This window comes from Botrytis cinerea, chromosome 13, assembly GCF_000143535.2.
Source record: "Botrytis cinerea B05.10 chromosome 13, complete sequence".
Classification (NCBI taxonomy): Eukaryota; Fungi; Ascomycota; class Leotiomycetes; order Helotiales; family Sclerotiniaceae; genus Botrytis; species Botrytis cinerea.
Window position 1 is genome coordinate 1,077,960 of NC_037322.1, and position 18,802 is coordinate 1,096,761.

At 40.7% G+C, this 18,802-nt stretch overlaps 7 protein-coding genes across 7 annotated transcripts; 5 read left to right on the forward strand and 2 right to left on the reverse strand.

Annotated features, from left to right (window-relative positions):
- The first annotated feature begins 123 nt into the window (after positions 1-123).
- BCIN_13g03050 (hypothetical protein) lies at positions 124-1,945 on the forward strand. Its single transcript, XM_024696770.1, has 3 exons — positions 124-248; positions 295-368; positions 724-1,945. Exons 1-3 carry the CDS (start codon positions 230-232, stop codon positions 1,582-1,584), a joined length of 954 nt encoding a protein of 317 aa, XP_024552583.1. The 5' UTR covers positions 124-229; the 3' UTR covers positions 1,585-1,945.
- Positions 1,946-2,114: 169 nt separating this feature from the next.
- BCIN_13g03060 (hypothetical protein) lies at positions 2,115-5,054 on the forward strand. The gene is made up of 2 exons (XM_024696771.1): positions 2,115-3,196; positions 3,248-5,054. Exons 1-2 carry the CDS (start codon positions 2,396-2,398, stop codon positions 4,994-4,996), a joined length of 2,550 nt encoding a protein of 849 aa, XP_024552584.1. The 5' UTR covers positions 2,115-2,395; the 3' UTR covers positions 4,997-5,054.
- A 27-nt stretch (positions 5,055-5,081) lies between these two features.
- On the reverse strand, positions 5,082-6,587 carry BCIN_13g03070 (hypothetical protein). Its single transcript, XM_001547259.2, has 3 exons — positions 6,410-6,587; positions 5,655-6,296; positions 5,082-5,578 (listed from the first exon to the last, which is right to left on the reverse strand). Exons 1-3 carry the CDS (start codon positions 6,460-6,462, stop codon positions 5,260-5,262), a joined length of 1,014 nt encoding a protein of 337 aa, XP_001547309.1. The 5' UTR covers positions 6,463-6,587; the 3' UTR covers positions 5,082-5,259.
- A 136-nt stretch (positions 6,588-6,723) lies between these two features.
- BCIN_13g03080 (hypothetical protein) lies at positions 6,724-8,647 on the forward strand. Its single transcript, XM_024696772.1, has 4 exons — positions 6,724-6,835; positions 7,015-7,486; positions 7,542-7,860; positions 7,914-8,647. Exons 1-4 carry the CDS (start codon positions 6,738-6,740, stop codon positions 8,504-8,506), a joined length of 1,482 nt encoding a protein of 493 aa, XP_024552585.1. The 5' UTR covers positions 6,724-6,737; the 3' UTR covers positions 8,507-8,647.
- Positions 8,648-8,973: 326 nt separating this feature from the next.
- Positions 8,974-10,080, forward strand: BCIN_13g03090 (hypothetical protein). Its single transcript, XM_024696773.1, has one exon. The coding sequence runs from the start codon at positions 9,045-9,047 to the stop codon at positions 9,981-9,983; it is 939 nt and encodes a 312-aa protein (XP_024552586.1). The 5' UTR covers positions 8,974-9,044; the 3' UTR covers positions 9,984-10,080.
- A 2,655-nt stretch (positions 10,081-12,735) lies between these two features.
- On the reverse strand, positions 12,736-14,035 carry BCIN_13g03100 (hypothetical protein). Its single transcript, XM_001547255.2, has 2 exons — positions 13,879-14,035; positions 12,736-13,814 (listed from the first exon to the last, which is right to left on the reverse strand). Exons 1-2 carry the CDS (start codon positions 13,950-13,952, stop codon positions 12,896-12,898), a joined length of 993 nt encoding a protein of 330 aa, XP_001547305.1. The 5' UTR covers positions 13,953-14,035; the 3' UTR covers positions 12,736-12,895.
- Positions 14,036-15,917: 1,882 nt separating this feature from the next.
- Positions 15,918-17,411, forward strand: Bcpio2. Its single transcript, XM_001547254.2, has one exon. The coding sequence runs from the start codon at positions 16,101-16,103 to the stop codon at positions 17,034-17,036; it is 936 nt and encodes a 311-aa protein (XP_001547304.1). The 5' UTR covers positions 15,918-16,100; the 3' UTR covers positions 17,037-17,411.
- The last annotated feature ends 1,391 nt before the right edge of the window (positions 17,412-18,802 follow it).

The following is an 18,802-nucleotide window of genomic DNA, read 5'->3' on the forward strand; positions in this document are numbered from 1 at the left end:
TCAACGACACTCTTGTTGTCAAGAATCATAACCTTTCAGGTGTAAGTTTCCAAAGATGCCTGTCCACAGTAGCACTAAGCGCTAGACCTTATTAGGTAAAACCTTTCCGCTAGCGTCCGCTTTGGTCCTTCCGCCCCCCGCCCCCACGTTCACACCTCTGTTCCAATTGCTTTCAACTTTCAAGATTCTCGACAGCCAGCCGATTTGAGAGAATTTTGGCTCATAGCAAATGTTAAGCAGACTCCTTCGTAAGTATTGACCTCTACATAACGTGACTAAACACTGATCAAGTAGAGAGAAGCTTCAAAACAGCAAGCACAAAAATGGCATCAGTATATAAGGTTGCGTTGGTGCAGCTTTGCCCGAAGGTTCGTTGACTTTCCTGTATTTAACCTCTTTAGAAATGATCCATCAGTGATAGACGTTCATCGAAATGGTAGCATTTAAAGCCCGTTAGCGACTTTTCCGTCTTTGATTCTCTCATTATTTGCGCTTAGCTAGCCAGCATGGGTTTCAATGTGGGGATTCTGGCCTCCAGTTGTCATTGCTATGCATTTCTTTTCAGTGGTCTCGATACAAAAAAGGGGACGTGGTTTGGAAATACCCGCTTTGCTTGTTTCGTTTCCTGCCATTTAAATGTTATTTGTGTGTGAAATTCGCAACATGCGAAATCCACGATTTCCTGGGGGTTTGTATGAACTCGAGCTTATGTCTTTCTATTAGCCTTTAGCTATCGATTACAACTATCAAAAAGCAGTAGAGTTTATCCGAAAAGCCGCTTCCAAAGGTTGCGACCTTGCCGTTCTGCCTGAATATCATCTCACATCATGGGTTCCAGATGAACCCGAATTCCTGCAACTTTGTCACCACGACATCACATCCAAATATCTCTCTGGCTACCAGTCTCTCGCTTCCGAACTCAAGATATCTATCGTCCCAGGAACCATCTGCACTTTACACCCTGAAACTTCTCATCTCCACAACACGGCTCACTTCATTTCCCCCGAGGGCAAAATTGTTTCTTCTTACAACAAGAAGAATCTCTGGCATCCTGAACGTCCGCATCTAACCTCGTCTACAAATGATGCACACACCACTTTCGATACTCCTCTTGGGAAAGTCGGTATGCTTATTTGCTGGGATGCCGCATTTCCGGAAGCATTTCGGGAGCTTGTCTCTCAAGGCGCGAAAATCATCATCATCCCAACCTTCTGGACTCTCAGCGATTGTACTCCTGCCGGGTTAGCACGAAACTCGCTTTCTGAAGAATTGTTTGTTCAATCTACACTAGTATCCAGAGCGTTCGAAAATACGTGCGGAATCATATTCTGCAACGCTGGAGCCCCTGTAGGAAAGGGCAAGGAAGATTCTGGATTTTTGGGAATCAGTCAGGTCACTGTACCATTCCAAGGAGCTCTAGGCAAGATGGGAAGGGAAGAAGGAATGAATGTGGTAGAGCTAGACATGCAAATTCTAGAAGACGCGGAAGAAGCGTACAAGGTACGCATGGATATTGGGGGGGACGATTGGCATTATGCACATACGTTGAAGAGAGGAAATAACAATGAGGAAAGCAAGCTGTGAGGAACGTGGTTCGATTCGATCGTGCCTTGCTATCAAATCATTGTCGAAATACCAGATCAACTCAATATCTCAAACTAACTAAAATGATTCTGGAGCAGTTCATGAATGTGGTGCCAAGGAGAGAAAAACAACCAACTGTTCAAATTTTAAGTACTCTTTCGACCATGAAAACAAAACCTAGGAAGATTCAATACCTCGTACGTACTGCTGTAGGCATCAGAAAATGGTTACTGATGTCATTGATACTTCTTTTTAACTATTACTCGACCATGGTGCTTTTCGAAATACTAAGTACTGGAAAACCAAACATCTAGCTCCCGGTGAACTATGATGTACCTGATATATCCCCAGTGAGGTGTCAAACGTGGATAATGTGTTCCGGTGTGGTGTTTATCTGCGCGGAAGATGCAGTTTGATAAATCTCAGTCCCCACTTTTACTATACACACACGACCTCATGCTTATTAATCAACAGCCAAGTTACAAAATTTACCTGCGTCGGCGTGCTTCAATAAGTAATGGCTCTTGTTTGAGAATATATTCGTGTACCGGTATTGATTGACGATTAATTATATACGGCTTGAGACTTAACGGCTCTTCCTTTATTGAGACCCTCCTCTCCTGCTTTAATTTACTTCCGACAATCGACCATTAATCCACAATATCCTGGATGGGCCATCGCGACCAAATCAGGTAGCAATACCTTCCAGGGTCAGTCTTTCTCACACAATGAGATCACGCAGCACGACTCAAATACGCTATCGATTCCATAACTCAGTAGAATTTAGATTACGAGGTTCGACGAACAAAACATGCCTCCAAAGACCAGGGGAAGACCGAAGGGAAAAGGCAAAGCTGCGGCTCAGAATGCAGTCCCAGATGTATATCGTGATATGCTAGAAGAGGCTATACCATCACAACTAGCAGTACCAGAAAGGCCGTTAAAGAGACGGAGAGTTGGTTTACGAGATGCTGTAGTTACGGCACCAGAAGCAGGGCCATCAAAACCTTCTGTGGCAAAGTCACATGATGAAGGTGAGGATGATGAAGATGTCGAATTTGAGGATGTTTTGACGGCACCAGCAAGTATCAATGGTGAGGACCTAGAGGATGACTCGAGTGGGCCTCAGCAGACTGCATATAGAGACTCGGATGAAGAAACGGACGAGAGCGATGTAGATATTGAAATTGACTGGGAAAATATCAATTTCGACACCAAAGACGATGATCCACCAGGAGATTTGGAATTAAATCTCACCAGACAAGCTCCCACACGTCAAGCTCCTACTCCCAGGCGGAAAGCGCTCACTCAAGGTGATAAAGCACTTCGATTTGAGACTCACAAATTGCATCTTTTATGTTTGCTGTCACATGTTGAGAGAAGAAATGGTTGGTGTAATGATCCTGTGGTTCAGGATTCTCTTAGACCACTTTTGAATAGGAAAATGATGTCATTTTTGAGACCGAGAAAGGATCTATCGCAATTTAGTCAAGCGGAGTCATTGAAGAAGGGTTTGGATATGGTGGCTGTTCTGTGGAGGACAAGATTTCAGATTACGAAGAGGGGATTGAGGAGAGCACTGTGGGCAGATAACGAGGATGATATCAAAAATGTGAGACTTCTCGTGAGCTTTAGCTGAGACATGGTCTGACGTTATTTGTAGTATAAGTTGCCTGACGATGCAGATGCTTCATATGAAAAGGCAGATTTCAGGAAAGCGGCGACAGAACTAAAAGGGTCTAGAGACTCGGGAGCACAATTGTTCTGTGCATTGTTACGAAGTGCAGATGTGGAAGCCCGTTTGACATGTTCTTTACAGCCTCTGTCCTTCACCACCGGTGGCCCATCTATGCCCAAACCACCCAAACCAAAAGCAAGACCAACCATTCCGCCTCCACCCACATCCTCACCAGGACCCAGTAACTCAACCCTCCTCTCAAATCCACGCAGTCGCCTCGGACATCCCGGTGCCGCCGGCTACAACATTCCCATCATCAATCCCGCACCTTTGCCCCCACCCACCCCAAAAGCAAAACCCATCCGCGAATCCCCCTTTCCCATCTTCTGGGTTGAAGTCCTCGACTTTGCTCACCAAAAATGGATTCCCATCGACCCCCTAGTCACAGAATCAATTTCCAAACCCCGTTCTTTTGAACCACCCCTCACAGATAAAGAAAATGCGCTCTCATACGTCCTAGCCTTTTCTTCCGATTCCTCTGCCAGAGATGTAACCCGCCGTTACGCCAAAGCTCCCAATTCCAAAACCCGCAAACAACGCATCGAATCCATGCCTGGGGGACAAAAATGGTGGAACAAAGTTCTCTCTCATTATTCTCGGGGTTGGAAAACAGATGTCGAACAAATCGAAGACGGGGAATTGGCAGCACTAGAAGGAAGAGAACCTATGCCGAAAAATGTACAGGATTTCAAGGATCATCCTGTTTATGCACTTGAACGCCATTTGCGAAGAAATGAAGTTATTGTCGCGGAAAGAGAAAGTGGAAAAGTAGCCACCGGGAATGCAAATGCGAGTGGGATTAAGAAATTGGAAAATGTATATCGCAGGAAAGATGTTCACATATGCAAAAGTGCAGACGCATGGTATCGACTTGGTCGCGAAGTCAAAATGGGCGAAGAGCCCGTAAAAGTCGTACCATCTCGAAACACGAGAAAACCCGATTTCGCAGATGAGGAAGAAAGAGAAGAAAGAGCAGGTACAGCCCTGTACACGCAATTACAAACCGAACTCTTCATCCCTCCCCCTATAGTAAATGGTCGGGTGCCCAAAAACTCGTTCGGAAATATAGATATATATGTACCATCTATGGTTCCGAAAGGAGGCGTTCATATCTCAGCACCGGAATCGGTATATGCGGCGAAGTTACTGGGTATCGATTTTGCAGCCGCGCTTACGGGATTTGAGTTTAGAGGGAGACATGGAACGGCGGTTTTGAGAGGTATTGTGGTAGCGAAAGAGTATAGAGAGGCGGTGGAAGAAGTTGTGAGGGGATTTAGGGATGAGAGAGAGAGGGAAATAGAGGAGGAGAAGAGGGATATGGTGTTGAGGCTTTGGAGGAAGTGGTTACTGGGATTGAGGGTGAAGGAGAGGGTGGATGGATATTTTGATGAAGAGGAAGGGGTGGATGATGCTGGGGTTCGTGAGGAGAGCGAGGCTCATGATGAGAAGGAGGAAGTGGAACCTGAGATGGAGGACGGTGGGTTTGTGAGAGATGACGAGGAAGAAGAAGGGGGTGGATTCGTAAAGGATGATGACGATGTCGATGCCGAGGGAGGAGGTGGTTTTATGAGAGAGGATGAGAGTATGGAGAGTGGTGATAGTAGTGAGTTGAGCGATACGTATACAGATGATGAATATGACGATGATATGGGCGGTGGATTTATCCCAGAATAGATTTATATAAAGGGCAAGTATGATAAATAATGCATTCATTTATTACTTTTATCTAACCATCTTACATCTCCGGATCACATCCATATGTTCTCCCCACCAATCTGATCTTTATTGAAAGAACTCCATTGATTCTAGCAAGGGCTTCGTGACCACAGCTAACACGATACAATGGTTCCAAAGAAACTGGAGGCTAACCCTGGTATTCCATAATTACCTTATTATGGTAACCCTTGTCTCAAACCCCAGAATCTACCGCTCTCACACTACTCCTTAACCCCCATAACCCAAGTCATATATCCGGTCGGCCATGTATGTCTCTCCCTCCCACTCAACACCTTCCACCCACTCGTATCACCGCCACTCTTCTTCATCAACGCCTCCACTTCCCCGGCACTCCTGGTTCTAACCGAACTTATGATCCCGTCAAATACCAACACAAAGGGAATGATGGGTATGATATATGTGAAAAATAGATGGCCTGGAGAACGCCAAAAGTAAAAGGGAGTAATTCCGAGAATCATTATGCCCATGGCGAACATGGTTATTAGGGAGGAAATGGTGCGCTCTTGGAGCTCGAATATACTGCACCCATGTATTAGCAATTTTGGCAAGACAAATGGGAAAGAAAGAAGATTGGAGAAAGGGAGGGGAAACATACCCAAAACCATCCGCGGTTTCCACCGTATTCTTCAATATATCGCCTCCCAATTCATCACCAAAATGATGAAAAGCCAAATTGTACAAACGGAAAACTTTGGTCTCGCCATGTACACCATTTGCCTCACCATTGATATTCTTTAATAAATCTCTCGGCGCGTTTGCTGCATCGACAGATTCAGATATAAAATTGAGGTTTTCGCTGCGTTTCGATGCTTCTGTCCAATCCGGGATATGAGGATGTAAATCCGTCAACACAAATTGTACCTTGCCATTTCTATCATCGCCATTGACAGGCCGTGGTGAACGCAAAGCGAGTCCGTCTATCTGGGGTTTCGGTGTAGCTGCGACTTCGGCATACGAGACTTCATGGTTTGCGATTGAGGAGGTCGAGGCATTGGTGGTGTTAGAAGTAGAAGAGGTATTCAAATGCGCATTCATGTACACTTCGATATAAGGAGTCGGACCTCCAGCCCCGGCACAGAAATCGACATAAGTATAGGATGTAACGTTGTTGGAGAGTACTCGAGAGAGGGTTTTGGCGACTAATTGGGCGGGGGAGGAGGGTTGGATGATGGGGACGCGGAAGGTCCAGCAGAGGGTCAGGCAGGATTGGACTTTTAGACGGAGGTATTGGGGAAACCTGTGAAGAGCTATTAGTGGTGGGAAGAGGTGAGATGAGGATGTAGGATCAATGAAAGATGGGAGAAGTGTGGAGCTTAGAGAGCTTGTCTCGAGCTGCAAGGGGCAACGTACCAGGGCTGATCATTGATCTCGAATAAATGAAGTCGTGGACAAATGAGTACCATTTTTCCTTAATATCTGCTCGTATCTTCAATTCAATTACAACATATACCTCAAGACGAGAGATGGAAATTGTCAATCGAAAGATGTCAAGTTGTAACAAACGAACGATAAATGATGTCGTTCCCCCAGTCTGAAACATGAAGCTTTATCTCTTATCCTCACCACGCTAGTTCTGGCGCAAGACCCGGATTCCTTCATTCCATTCTGGTGCACATTGCATCACCACATTTTTGACGTTCATGATTCTTTGTCCAATGCCGTGCGGGATTGAAGGAGAATGTTTTTCTCGGCAGTTATATCAATTGCTCTTGCGATTTGCATCGGGAGTTCTTTGTACAAAGGCTCGGAGATCAGGAGAAATGGACAAAAACTGAGGTAAATGAACACGAATTTGGCACGAAATCACGAGGTTACGCATCCCTTTAGTGATGATCCCACATGATGTTGGAACTTCGTACGAGTGTACGTTGACTTGTTCTTTCTTTTGATGTCTGGCATCTCTCACTCGCAAATGTGCACATCAATATCTTGTCCCTGACTAACAAGCCATCCAGACGACCACCAAATACATTGCCATTTGTTGGAAATGGTATCCTGTTCCTCCAAGCGCGTCACAAACTTTTTTCCTGGTTCGTCAAGTGCGAGCGCAAATTTGGATGGGAAACATTCGAGATTTCAGTCCCTTCACTGCCACCCGGTGTGGTGATAAATGATCCGAAGAATCTCGAGTACGTTTTGAAAAATGAAGGCATTTTTGCCAAAGGGGACTTTTTCAAGAGGAGATCTTGGGATTTATTCGGCAATGGCATCATCAATGCTGATGGAGATCTTTGGAAAGTGCAGCGAAAAGCTGGCTTGAATTTTCTTAATGCTTCAAATCTAAAAGTTCTTACCGATGTTGCACTGCCAAAATATCTAGAGGATACTCTGGCACAGCTTAGGATTGTAGGAGATTGCAAGACTATCAATTTAGAGGCTGTGTTTCACGAATTGACTACCAAGCTTATGGGACGAATGGCATACAATGTAAGGATTGGAACCTTCAGAATGCGACTATAAGGCTCTTCACTGACGGTGTTAGATGGACATGCGTTCAGGTGACCCATTCTCGTTAGCTTTCGAATACGCATCCGGAGCTACCGGAGAAAGGTTCCAAAATCCTCTTTGGCCTGTCACTGAGATAATACTCGGTGGTCGTTTTAGATCATCGATAGCAAAAGTCAAAGTCTTTGGGGCTGATATTGTGTCGAATGCTGTTAAGGCCCGTCAAGAGAAGTCTCAAGGGCACGATGAACAAAACGCCATGGATTCTATCTCCGGTAGTTTAATCAATTCTTTGTTGGACTCAATTGACGACCATCAGATGGTAGCTGATGCAGCCCTGAATTACCTTTCTGCTGGTATGTATTATATCAAATAGCCGTGCATCACTTCTTCAACTGATGATGCCTAGGCCGTGACACTACTGCACAAGCTTTAACGTGGGCATTTTATCTTCTCATGCGTCATCCAAGAGTCATAGATAGCGCTCGTCAAGAAGCAGCCTCTCTTGCCAAAGAAGGTCCCCACAAAAATTCAACAACATACAAGCCAACAACTGTTCCGTATATCATGGCTATTTTCTATGAAGCATTAAGACTCTATCCTCCAGTACCATTTGAATTGAAACAATGCGAGCAAGCGACTACATTACCTGATGGGACCTTTCTTCCTAGACACGCTGTACTTGTTTGGTGTCCATGGGCGATGAACAGGTCAACATTGATATGGGGTGGGGATGCTGATGACTTCAGACCTGAGAGATGGCTAGAAGATGGCATCTTGATTTCGAAGACTGCTTTTGAGTATCCAGTATTCAATGGAGGACCGCGTACTTGTCTAGGAAAGAAAATGGCAGAAGCTGTGGCTGCTCAAGTAATTGCAACATTGGTTGTCAATTTTAACTTTTCGCTAGTCGATCAGAAAGAGAGAATAAGTAAGAACAGTCTTACTCTGCCCATAGAGGGTGGGCTACCGTGTAGAGTGAGTATCATTGCCTCTGCATGAATCACGATCCCCGTCACGGAGCGTTAGTTGCTTACTTGTGGAAACAATTTGACCAATGATTTATTGGGGAGGTTCAAACGTTCATTCTCATTCAACTTTAATCGCGAATTATGGATTTCCCAATTCTGGCCAATAAAAGTATTCGGCGTTTGAGCTATTTTTCTTTGATCTCCGAGGTTATAACATCTTGTGCAATATTTCGACATTCCAAGCATTAATCCTTCTTATTGATCAATGCCATGTGAGCACAAATAGATAGTCGAGAAAGACCTGAGTTCACCGGAGAAGTGTGATCAAGGATGCTTGAAATTTGATGTTCCTTCCCTTGTTCGAGAAATCAACCAATCAAACACGCGCTTATCACCAACTCGTCAGCCTCCTGTAAGCAAATGACAAAGACAAAAGAATAGAAGTCCGCGGCCGTTTTCAGATTTTACAAACTTTGGCCAGTGTATTCTCTCCATTTTGACATAATTCAAACATGGGTTACGGAATGTACCCCACAATTCCAAATACGAACGTGTATATATGTTGAGACATGAGCCACCTAATCGATCTTCAACTGCTTGATTTAATCACGCATCGATACTCAAAGATGTCTGCTGTACACCTGAAAAATATTAAAGCTGATGGCGTCGACATATTTTATAGAGAATCCGGGCCCTCTGATGCTCCTACACTCCTCCTCCTCCACGGCTTTCCTAGCTCGTCTCATCAATTCCGCAATTTAATTCCTCTTCTATCTAAGAAATATCATATCCTAGCTCCAGATATCCCTGGTTTTGGGTTTACTACAGTTCCTGAAAGCCTCAACTACAAGTACACATTCGATGCTCTAACCACTTCTATCGAGTCTTTCTTGCGTGAACTGAAAGTTCAAAAATACTCAATCTACCTCTTCAACTATGGCGGTCCAATTGGATTACGTCTTGCAATTCGTCAACCAGATGCTATCCAATCGATAATCTCCCAAAACGGTAACGCATATACCGAAGGACTCGGTGGTTTCTGGGCTCCCCTCGAGCAGATGTGGGCAACTAAAACTCCAGAAGAACTTGCTTCTTCCAGAGAATCCCTCAAGGGGGTCATCTCCCTGGATTTTACCAAATGGCAATACGTTACCGGGACCCCGGAAGCCAATCTCCACAAAATTGCACCAGAGTCTTATACCTTGGACTATGCTCTGATTTCCCGTCCTGGAAACACGGATATCCAACTCGATCTTTTCTACGATTATCGTACCAATATTGATTTGTACCCAGAGTTTCAGAAATTTTTTAGAGATACAAATGTACCGATTCTAGCGGTTTGGGGAAAGAATGATGAGATTTTCGTTCCGGCTGGGGCGGAAGGGTTCAAGAAAGATAGTGATAATGTGGTGGTGGAGTATCTGGATGCGGGACATTTTGCCTTGGAGACTAATGTTGAGGAGATTTCGGATGCAATTTTGAGGTTTAAGGAGAAGTTTAGACTTTGAGAAAGAGACGGGTTAGTTTGGGATGTTTGATCTAGCTTTTTGAGTGAAAATGGATGATAAAATTCAAAGAAATGTTCAAAATTGTTTAAAACAATCAAGCCCACTTTTGTTAGACAATTTCTTGTGTTGGTAAAACTAACACATAACGAGGATCTCTATCTTGTTTCATCCTGTATCTTTTGCATTTCCTTTCCAATTCTATCGTTTGTTTCCCTCAAAGCCCTCTCATGCTGTCGCATTACTAGTCTCGATTTTACTTCTTGGAGCTGTTATATACTTTCACTTCGTCATCTTTCTTAATGTAACAGGATCATGTAAAAGAAGTCAGATAGACAAATGTACATATCCTTAAAGTATATGATATCCATATAATATTCAAAAAGGGATATTCTCTGTTGCGTCATATATTATCCATTCGACAGTCGTAACTTGATGGTTAGATTATCTTCACTCTACCATGATTTAAAGCGAACAGTTGTGATTATTTTGAGTTAATTTTGAATTCTTTGATAAGTAATCCTCTGGTCATAATGTGCACTTGATATAATTAACGAATTTGTTGGTATTATCTCCACGGTGCATAATAGGTCTAATGCTTTGATTGATATTATGTATTTCAACAAATTACTATCTGGGAAAATAATGTTCATATCAATATTAACATAATAAGAGTATACATGCCATCTGTAATCGTGACACAATTAATATTCCATATTAAAATAAATTTCAGGAACCAAAGAGTCTACCAATAGATTGGTATTCCCTTCACGATAGGTCGGAACTGGCCCAAACATTCCTTTACTATCTTTCTCGATTTGGGAAGGCTCTACTTCATATCTTTCCATGAATCTCCGCCTCAAAATTTCATAAGCTTCTTCCTTGGCCCGATCATATCCGTATTCATAAATAAATATATCTTCAGAAAGGATCATAATGTGTTCAAGATCTCGTACTTGCACTAACTCTGATGCATCTTCCTGAAAGCAGTCTTCCCAGAGCTTTTTTTTTTTTAACTTTCCGCTCGTGAATTCTCAATTGTTTCAAACGACAATCCAACCTGTCAATCTTCAGACGAGTAAATTCTTCACGGCTTTTCAATGATTCAAATCGATGAATGAAAAGAGACAATAGAGTGTAGATTGAGAAGACAATCAAGAAGGCGAAAACAATGGGTCGAACATAAACTTGCTCCGGCTTATTAATGATGTAGCAGAGGGTTCCATCTTCACATGTGGAATTTCATATTGAAGGCATTGTGGTTGGAAGCGAGGCCGAAGAATCGATGAACGATGGCGGAGTATGATTCAAACTCGCTGCATAAGAGGAAGATGTAAGATTCATCTTTCTGCGTGATGTGATGCGTAATTTCTAGGATATGTGGTAGACGAAATGAGATATATGTCAATATGAGGAAGATTGAAATTGAGATTAAAGTGAATTATCAAGGTTTTTATAGGAATCGATTTCGAAAGGGACACGGCTCTATGATCAATTACAGAATAATACATCAGACTTGTTTTTCAAACAAGGAAACTTTGAATATCTAGTTTGTCCTCTAGATTAGTTGATCCTGATATCAAGCTTGCTAGTATATCTCATGACATATCTTCCACGATTAAATTTCAGAACGATTCCACATCGGAGAAGAATTCAGATTAGAAAAACTCCGCAAGATCTCAATCACTCTACTCAAAACTTGTAGGTGTATACTGCTGAATACATTGTTCTAGAGCCTGTCATAGAAATATACATCAAATTCTTTTCATCATTTTTAGTGTATTTCTTTTAGAACCCGTTTAATGGTGTGGTCATGATGAAGCTCTGAAGCTATCAACTCTTCGCTCCAATGATGTGCATGCTGAGCAGATAAATAAGTATAGACGAAAGATCTTCGAACATTCTATTGTGGGGGATAATGGAGGATTAGTGTAGCTAGTAAATATGACGTGCCTAGCACCATGATTCACCTCCGGAAAATGATGTTAAGCACTATCTTTTCACTAAAGCTTAACAGCGAGTATGTTTTGACGACACCTGGAATGAAATCTGCAAAACATTATCCTTCTATTAGAGATTGTCCCCAGCAGAGTGTAACAATACAAATTCTATTAGTACAGAATGCGATAATGCTGATCATTTCAAATATCGCATTTCTGAAATTAGCTCGCCGAGGAAAGTTTTCACAGGACACAAAAGCAGAAAGCTCCTGGTGAGTTCCACTCGACAATACAAAATCTAAAGCATTATTAAAACAAAACTTTTGACGTCTAATTCATTTATTGATATACACTTATAGAACTTTGTTTAATGAATTATGAAATTTTTTATGATTAATAGCTGGGGCATATTAACATGGGTCAAATAAACTAGAATATGAAAGTTAAAGAGATAAATGATTCTTAAGGGATCTCTTAGCCCATTTTATAATAAGGGATTATTGATAGATATATAAATCAATAGACCACTTTTTGACTTTCGAAAATTTTTCATAATTCGATTCTTCAGGTGTATGATATTCAAAGCTACGTTATCATTGTTCAATCTCCACTAAGTCGTCACAAAAACTGGTAAGATATATCAATTAGTATCTCGAGAGATATCTCCAAGTACACTTTTGCGGTATCTCGCACTCACTGGTGGATCGCTTAAACTAAGGTAAGCGTGATGAGTAATCATATGGTTATATGACATCCATTGCAAAATCAAAATTGGAATTTATAGGGATCAGAGCTATTGGGAAAGTACACAATGATGTGAGAGACCGTGAGATCTACATAGATAAATTTACAAGTAATATGGAAAGCCATGCCACAGGGGATTATAATGATCGATTTATAAAGGTTTAGGACTTATATATTGACTCTGATGAGATGACCGAGATGTTAAGTAATGGACTGAGAAGAGGAAAACATCTACTCGATGAATCTCTGTAGGGATGTGATTGTATCAGTCACACTCTCCTTCAAACTCTTAAACTTGATACCTAAAATCTCCTTCGCCGGTGTAGTGTCAACTTCAGCGTCTGTAATCTCCTCTTTTTCCACCGTCTGTGGCAGCTTATCCTTAAGAATAGGGATAGTCTTAGCAATTGCAACATAGTCAGCATTAGTGACATAACCCCCATTCAATAGGAATCTCTTTCCAGCAGCTTCAGGTATTTCCAACGCATTTACATGAGCCAGTGCAACATCTCGCACATCTACCCATGGCTTAGTAAAGGTTGGAGGGGCACCGTTCTTCCATTTTCCTTGCATAAAATTTGCAATTGCTTCATTAGAAGTGTTGATATCCGCCAAGGACTTCAAATGGTGAAGCACAGGACCGAGAACCGCTGGAGGGTTGATAGTGGTCAAACCGACGCCAGGTAACTCCTTCTTGATGAACTCCCATGCAGATCTCTCTGCGAATGTTTTACTTCCAAGATACGCAAGGCCTGGACTGCTCAGCGCTTGCTCTTCGGTAACCGGATTCCAATCTTCTGCGGTGTATTTTGCAGGTTCTGAGAATGGGTTCATCACGGCCGCCATAGATGAAGTGATTACCACCTTTTTGACCGATGGAGCGTGCTGCTTGATAGCTTTCAAGATGCCGACCGTTCCATTGACGGCAGGTTCCAACAGTTCCTTCTTATGGTCGGTCGAGCGAAAGTGAAACGGACTCGCGGAATGAATAACGGCGTCAAAAGGTGGGTCTGATTGCAAGGCATTGTCGAATGCGCCAAGTTTGGAGATGTCACCAACGACCACATAGGAAAGCTCGTTGCTCTTGGGATGAGCATTGATGATCTCTTGTCCCTTGGACTCATTTCGAACTGCTAGAACAACATTGTAACTGAACGGTTGTATTAGTAATTGATTTAAAGAGAGAACGGAAAGCTGTCATAGTAGCTACAAACCCTCGTGCGAGAAGAATCTTTAGAATATGGGCTCCAATGAAGCCACTTCCTCCAGTCAAGAGTACTTTAGTCATGATTGCAGAACTGATTTTTTGAATAGCTTTATAGTGAGAAGTTTGATGAAGAAGTTGATGAAGAAGTGTGAAAACAAGCTATCATAGGAATAAGAAGGTCATTCTTATATGAACACATGTAAGGATTATTTTGTGGTCGTTGAGCCATTCCGTCCTAGTTTAGTGAGACATGGCACCGGACTTAAAATCTTAACTGCGCAACTGAGAGCAGGAGACAAAAAGTTCTCAATACGGCTACTATCGTGTCCAACTTACAAAAAGGTTTGATTGCTTGACATCCAGTAATCAGTTGGGATAGTTCATGCCAGCTGATAGTAGGCGGATGATTGGTTAGAACTATCCTTATGCTTCAGCGAGCCTTTGGGTTTGACGAATTGAAAGGATCAAGCATCATAAATCGATCGATTAAGTTAGATTATAAGTATAAGGTTCTGAGCCTGACTAGCGTTGTATCCACTATAAGTAGTCTGATGTTGGATAGCTCATGTACAAGGATTTCTATATTTGTGGAGGTAGATCAATTGATGACAGCAATTATTATCCTGATGAAAAAGCAGAAAGAGGAGCAAATGCTTAATTGAATGACAGGTGTGGCCCAGACTTTTCAGAAATTCTATACTCAATTCCTTACTCTAACAGTGATTGTATAAACTGACGGGACACTTCTCAACTTCGAAATTCTCAATTATTTTATGTTTCAATTGTTTGATATCTGAATTTATTTTTTCAGTGTTCAATCTTTAACAAATCATTATCATAATTTCTAAAACATGCAAATCGATATTTCAAGAAATGTTTCCAGATCCATTTTTTCAGTGTTCTATTAGTCCATGCACCGTCCCCACTGGTGCTCCATTCATTGAATTATCCTTTTCGGCCGAAAATTTCAGAAAGTATTTACCAGCAACAAGTTGCTTACAAATATCCTCTTTTACGTGGTAATATTAACTTTGCTGTCAGAAATTTCTACCAATGGTTTCGGAAATATGTTGAATGTCTTATCAACATGAATGTTCGATCGGAGCTCGTTTTACGAAAACAAAACAATTAAATACCTCTCCTTCTAGCAAAGATCGTTTCACAAAGTTGGTCAATAGTAATCATCAAAAGTACTATTCTCTGCTGTACCAATCAGGTCATCATCCCCTCTACAGTGTCATCATTTCCGAAGGCTGTTTTATGATAGGGATAAGAGTTGAGGATCATGGAGCTAGTTTTGAGTGCGGGGTGGCTAGTGGAACAAAAACCCCACTTCTCTTGACTCTAGTGGAATCGAGAAAGTTTCCCCTTGAGGTTTTAGATCTTACGACTTAATAGTGGGCCTACCATATCATATTAATGGGTTGACCACTTCTCGCTCGGTTCATTATTGTAAAGGAGTGGAGTGTTCGGTGTTCGGATTACGAAATAGTCCTTCGCTTATACCGTAAACAAGATATCTAAAAGATCAATTTCTCCGAAGAGAGCCGATAGAAGTTCACACGTCATATAACACGGTTAATTAAGTTGTAGGGATATTTGATAGGTGTTTTAAACTATCTGAAATGGGCCAATAGATACTAGCTACTGATATAAGTCATTGTGAGTAGTTAGAGTTGCATCCTTATTAAGTGTGTTAAGCTTGTGGATGGTAGTTCAATGCGTTTGATCATGTCCAATAAATTGTAGGAGGTAAAGGGCTTTCTAGATTATAGGCTACAGCAGACAGCTCAACAGATACCTCATACCACTTTCAAGTTTTGCTATGCATGGGTACGTCTTGATGTAAACCTTGCCTAGAAAATAAACTTTATCTGGTTTCGGTGAAAAACAGGGGCTGCAGTAAATGGAGTTTATGCATCTTCGTGTCCGGCCCTAGTGAATGGTATCTTTGAACATGATGTTACAAATAACTTTGACCCGCAAATCGCGACTACCTTAACGCCGCGAACACCGAGAAACTTTATTGAGTTTGCCTCTCTGTTTGCAATCCAATCAGCCCGCCTTACTATCTATTAATACGCATTGCAAGAAAGGCTGTCTCTTCATTTCAATGATATAATACTAAGTCGGCATATCTTAGCTTTTCTGTGGTCACAAACAACTTTGATCAATTTCAATTTATTATTCTACATCGTTTCCAGCACAGAAACAACTTGGTAAAAGAAGATGTCTAAAAAACTTCTCGTCGTTTTTGGTGCGACAGGCCAACAAGGCGGCTCGGTTGCAAACGTCGTTCTTTCTGACCCATTACTCTCGTCTCAATACTCTGTCAGAGCCATCAGCCGTTCAACCACCAGCCCGAAAGCTCAAGATCTTGCAACCAAGGGCGCTGAGCTAATTTCAGCGGATCTCAATGATCCCTTATCTTTGAAAGCTGCACTTGAAAATGCGCACACCGTCTTTGCCATGACAAGTACCACACTTACAGGAGATACTCGCGAGGTTGAAACTGCGCAAGCCAAAGCTCTCTGCACCGCAGCAATTGCCGCTGGAGCGCAGTATATCATTTGGCAGACGCTCCCGCCCGTGATGGCCATTTCGGATGGGAAGTTAAGCGTTAACCATTTCGACACCAAAGCCGACATTGAGCAGTACATCCGCAGCCTGCCAATCAAGTCCGCTTTTTACTGCCCGGCGTACTTTATGCAGAATTTCACCAACCAGCTGATGCCACCAAGACCATCACCCGCGAATGACGGGTCATATGTCTTTGCGTCACTATGCAATCCCGATACACGGATGCCGCTTATTGACGCGACGGAGATGGGAAAATGGATTGCACCTATTCTTGAGTCCCCTGATGAATACGAGGGGAAGGTGTTAGAGGCGATGGAGGGGTGGTACACGTGGAAAGAGATTGCTGAGATTGTTTCCAGTGTGACAGGAAAAAGAGTTGCGTATCAACAGGTTTCTGATGAGCTCTTCAAGGAGTGGATGCCACCATTGGTCAAAGATGATATGCAAGGGATGTTTGTGTTTTACAGGAATTATGGCTTTTATAGTAAACCACCAGGGCAAAAGTCAGAAGATAGCGGGAAAGCGAAGGGGAAGCTTAGTTCTTTGGAGGAGTTTTGCAAGAAGGCAGAATTTACATTTCCTTGATCTGACGGTATAAATTGGGATGAATTACCTCCTTTAACTTCGGAGCGTTGCTGTCCTCGGAATACTTGGAAGCTACAAAAAAGGACTGGTAGCTTTTCAGAGATCATGTTCGAGTATAGTAGTTGTACTAATGGAACCCACCTTTGTCAATAGGGTTAGGAGAGAACCCCTACCGTCTCCAAGGCTCCTATAGATACAAAATTAAGATTTCAGAATGTTTGATCTAGATCTAGGCTTTCCAGATATTGCAAATCATCTAGCGTAATAGAAATTAAAGCAGGTAGACCAATTTTATTACAGGTTAATATAGGACCCATGATATCGATAGTACTGGAGAGGGAAAATGTGCCTGAGAAAATGGAAGAGATCTAAACAGATGTGCGAAAAGCATGACAATTAAGGATGTTAGTGATTCAAGTATGACAGCATATATCTAAAATAGCAATCTCCCTTCTTCTAAGGGGGTAGACATATGTTGTGTTTCTGAGACAAAAAATAACAAAAACCAACTTTTTAGTATAGATTGCTAGTTTTTTTAATATAAATTAGTAATTTAGATCTAACTTACTACTTTCAATTATATAATCACACAATCGCAAAATCGAATAATAGTATAATCGTAGAATTATACTAATGATTTTTTTACAATTCTTAATATAAAAGTTTTTAGAAATTCTGAAAAAATTTATTAGTGTGATTGTACAATTTTACGATTGTGTAATCATATAATTGAAATTAGTAATTCAGATCTAAATTAGTAATATATATTAAAATAAGTAATATAACGTAGTTTATCAGCGAGCGGATCATATCACCGAGCGGATCACTTAATTTATATACAAAATTCGTTTGTGTGTAACCGTGCACTTTCTTTATATAATAATATAATTTAAAGAAAGCTGAAAATATTGAAATTTAGTTATATGAATATCATAAAAATCTAATTATTTATTAAAAAATCAAATTATTATAATAGTTATTATAAAAATAACTTTTTTGTAATGAAAATCGTGACAATTTCTATTTTTTCTAGAATATAATAGAAATATGTATATAAAAACTAGATTTCTAAAAAGACTCAGTTTTAATATTATTTTCAATCTTTTTATTTTTCAAAAATAATGTTTAGTCATTAAAATAAGAATATTTAGAAATAGCTAATTTTGGTGTATTTTCAAATGATCCGCTCGGTGATATGATCCGCTCGCTGATAAACTACGTTATACTAAAAGTATAGCAGTTTATATTAAAAAAACTAGTAATCTATATTAAAAAATTGAGTTTTGTTACTTTTTATCTCAAAAAGTATTACGGAAGCTGTTTTTAGAATCACGTGGAAATATTTAGAAATCTTTCGAAATGATTTAAATTAGATTTCAAATAGAAATTCAATAAGATCATAATTAATTACAATTCTCATAATATAATAATAAAACTAATAATTGTTTTTAAATATAAAGTTTTATATTATAATATACTTAAAAAGCTATTAATTTGTAATCTTCATTTTTGTTCAGTATTAATATTCGATATTTGCTTTTTCTTTGATTCTTAATATACTTATTGAAGTGTTTTAATCATTTTAAATTTATCTTATTGTTTATCTATTTATTAAATATAAATTTAATAGCCTATTCTATAGAAAAATCGATTTCAATATATCAATTGGAGAAATAGATTTGTTTCTAGATTATTAAAAATAGGGGAATAGTTTTATCCTCTTTATTTTTATATATTATTACTATAATTCATTTTCGATTATTTGA